The sequence below is a fragment of the Bombus bifarius genome, unplaced genomic scaffold (assembly GCF_011952205.1).
Source record: "Bombus bifarius isolate JDL3187 unplaced genomic scaffold, Bbif_JDL3187 scf7180000008199, whole genome shotgun sequence".
NCBI lineage: Eukaryota > Metazoa > Arthropoda > Insecta > Hymenoptera > Apidae > Bombus > Bombus bifarius.
Window position 1 is genome coordinate 3,955,228 of NW_022884505.1, and position 3,755 is coordinate 3,958,982.

A 3,755-nucleotide genomic window follows, 5' to 3' on the forward strand; every position below is an offset into this window, starting at 1 on the left:
CATCCGCGCTCTAATCTTCTTTATTTTTGTGGTGTTTTACTTCGATCCGAGGACAGAAGAACAAAGTTTCGAGGTGTAAACGCTCGTTAAACAGTTATGTTTCTAATTACTTCGTCGAAGAAGTAAACTTGTCGGTTCGTTCGTTAACGACCACTATGCTAGGAATTCTCGTTACAGCGCAGAGTAAACGCCGATCGTGTTGGTAAATCATTAACGCGCGTTAGTTGCTTCTGTTTAATTGATCGGTCATCTTATCGGTGAAATTCACCTGTTGAAATGATAAATTTAAAAAGAAATTCTTCGAAAGTTTCCGAATACGATAGAAAATGACTAGAAACAGGCCAATTTGAATTTTTAGAAAGTTTCTAAATATTCCTAAGAAGTTTCTAACTATGGCAGAGAAATATTAATCTAATAAAATGGAAGAAGATAGCTGATCATTATACGAAAGAAATTTATATCTTCATAAAATCTGTATCCGACTTTTCCTCGTAATTTTAGCTAAGAAATACATCTGAGAATAATAAATGTATAATTATCGTTTCTATAAATTTATTATACAGAATAGATACAGATACGGAGGAATAAATATTTCTCTACGAAATTATCGAATTACTTCTATGAAAGTATTTCCATATAGTAATAACTATAAAGACATATCGTCACTATGATATTATTCATTTTTGATTCATGAACAAATTCAAGATCAATCCTATTCACGCATATGCTACAATATGAGTACCATTTTTTACTGACAGACTGAAAATTTGATGAGCGTCTCGTCTTCAAGGTATCTCCATAAAGATACAAGGTAGTCTGTGAGTGCATTGTCGATCTGCTTTCAAGTTAAAGGTACGAAAATGGTGGTACGAAGGTCGAGTTTCGCCTTGTAGTTGATCCTTCGGCGCAAGTGCCCTAAATCGGTAATTCTTACCCGCTGTGGTATAAAATCGCGGTCAATGTCAACCTATGTAATGACCCTATTATGTAAATCCCTTGATCGATTCGAAGCTGTCCTTAAATGATGAATTCGCTGACTCGACATTCTGTTGATTATGAACGAGTCGATCCAATTTCCTTGACATCGGATAGCTTATGGTAGGATATGAAATTGCTCGTTTTAAATTCCTCTACGCTATGACGAGGCGGGCTCACTAACTAAACGAAAACTAAATGATATGAACGATAAGATTGATCGATAGATAAGATGATTGTATAGCAGTAAAGCGAGTTTAGCCTTATTATTGGATCAATATTGTTTTCTTAAGTTAGATTAAAATAACTGAACTGTACTATTAGGTAATAATTTTTGTGTACCGTTTTCTTCTTCTGTAATATACAGCGTTATTCAATAACATGTTTATTGGATATTTTGCAGAACGTCAGGATGTGAGGACGAATAGATACAGTTTACCTGCAAAGACCTCGATTGACATTGGTACTTCTAGCATCGTACATAACAATCTTGGGAAGAGTAGCTCTAAGTACGACATTTTATTTATAATGTTTAAAATATGTGTGTATTTTATAAATAATGTATTAAATATATATATATATATAATCGTTCGTAGCCCAATGATAATATTATTTAGAGTAAGTGGATTATACTAAATTAAAAGATTACAGTATGATGATTAAATAGTAGATTTAACGATCTTATAAATATTACAAATAAGTGATATGTATATCGTTATCGTATTAACAACTTTCATCTTGGTTTCAGCTTAAATGGCGTTGCCTATTCTTCCCCCGTTTCACGCAGTTCGTTTGGTAGATACGCCGCGGCACGACCGCCTTGTTCCATGGCAAATGTAAGTACGGCATCACAGCACACCGAGGATCACCGACAAATAAGATAGATAAAAGCAAAATACCAAGCATAGCTTCATTTTACGCTGTTTTACTCTCGAAGTAGAATGCTAGACACACCAAGCTTTTGTATTAGCTATGTAACACACACACACACATGTAAACTAAACACGTATTTTACATTAAGTTATTTGGATATAGCATTTATATGTGAATCGTGTAATAACTATATTTAATAATATTTTTGCACTTAAAACATTCTAATTATTAATTGCTTCGCGATAAAATTCCAACTGCATGTTTTAACACTTGTACGATAACATCGTTATAATAGCACCGTAATAACCATGACTAAAAATGCATTAACGCTTTCTTTTAGATAATCCATAACACTGCTGTGCTTGGTCCATCAGCCGAGCGTACTGGGTGAGTAAACTCAAAAGATAGTCATCGAGATTGTTGAACGATCACGCAAAAGCTGCTTACAATGTTAATTAGCCTTTAATTTCTTTGTACCTATGGAGAGCGGTGAAGCCCTCTTGGATATCTGACTCGTTGAAGCTTTAATTAATCTTTCAATAGACGGATAAGTCGTTCTAAACGATGTAACGATACTATTTTCAATTATGTATATCGACTGAATTAATATTACACGTTGAATTTACTATAGAGTGATACATTGTTCATTGAAACTTTAAAATACTCAAGGTTGGTCGCTAAAGGGTTAAGGAAAACATGAATAACACGGCAATATGCGATATAAACAGCTTCCACTATTTTTACACTGAATGGTGTATATGCTACCTCTTGCCAGCGCACATTTGTACGCGCATCATATACATATTTCCTGGACCTTTCTCTTGCTTAATTTCTTCAATGTTGCCCCGAGGTTTTGGGTTGAACAAGATCGCTTCGATACTTCGATAGGCAACAAAAAATATGTAGATATCCGATTATATTGCTTCCATTAGTTAGGAAATTTCAATATTTATTTAATTATACAGTTAGGTATAGAAAAATGAACTTGCGTATTTAAATGTCACGAATTCTCTATATTAAGTCGATATTAATTCATTCATTCATCGGCTGATATATTGTAAATATTAAAATGGATAGTTTATAGCGTTTTGAGAACATTGTAAACATTGAGATATTAAAATTCTATAAAATTTTATGAGAAGACATCGATATTTGGCTGTTGGAAAAGATTGTTAGAAAAGACTTAAATTTAAGATATAAGTATCATCTTATTATTTCGTCTTTAACGCACAGATACGTTTAATTTATTGAACAGAAACATTTTGTTAGATCAATTTGCGCATGTATGAATGTATGTACGTTATATTTATTTATTGTGATATGTACCGATTATTTTCAACTGGTCACTCGCACCTGTGCATATGATTAAAATGTGTTCACCGGATGTGCTGCATGGACTTTATATTTATTTCCTTTTCGTTGACAGATATTAAGCGATTCCACTCCCATGAAAACACCAGTTCAATATTCCCAATATCCTCTGCACAATGGCAACACGTTCCTTTTACTCTTGTTTTCGGAGTAAGTAATTTCATTTGCGTCACTTGCAAAAATTGTGTGATCCATGCATGATTTATTTTCTTTACAAAAATATTATCATTCATTATCTCATCATATAGGCGTAAGATAATAATTTATTTGAAAAAAAAAACATTTAAAAAATATATTTCATTTTCAAATAAAAACCTAATTATTCTGGTGTTTTATATTTTTTTTAAATCGATATTGTAATAACGTTTTTTTGCTTAGCATATTTATTAAAAGAATCTATAATTATTCTTTAGGCCTTAATATAATTGTTATACTTTGACAACGTAAAACTGCACGCAACAAGCAATTACGATCGTGGAATGCATGTTATTATCAAACATGTTTCCACGCATCTTCATGGAAAGTTACTTTTTCAG

General features: G+C 32.5%; 1 protein-coding gene across 4 annotated transcripts in view; it reads left to right on the top strand.

The window, feature by feature from the left end:
- Positions 1 to 3,755, top strand: part of LOC117210303 (alpha-tubulin N-acetyltransferase-like) — a 29,477-nt gene that overhangs the window by 24,417 nt on the left and 1,305 nt on the right. Inside the window, exons 5-7 of one of the 4 annotated variants that reach the window (XM_033453205.1) lie at positions 1,379 to 1,484; positions 1,724 to 1,811; positions 3,275 to 3,369. In XM_033453205.1, the coding sequence (XP_033309096.1) occupies positions 1,379 to 1,484; positions 1,724 to 1,811; positions 3,275 to 3,369 (289 nt within the window). Of the gene's footprint in view, positions 1 to 1,378; positions 1,485 to 1,723; positions 1,812 to 2,188; positions 2,236 to 3,274; positions 3,370 to 3,755 lie in introns of all 4 variants that reach the window. The other 3 variants (XM_033453206.1, XM_033453207.1, XM_033453208.1) reach the window with 3 other exon arrangements.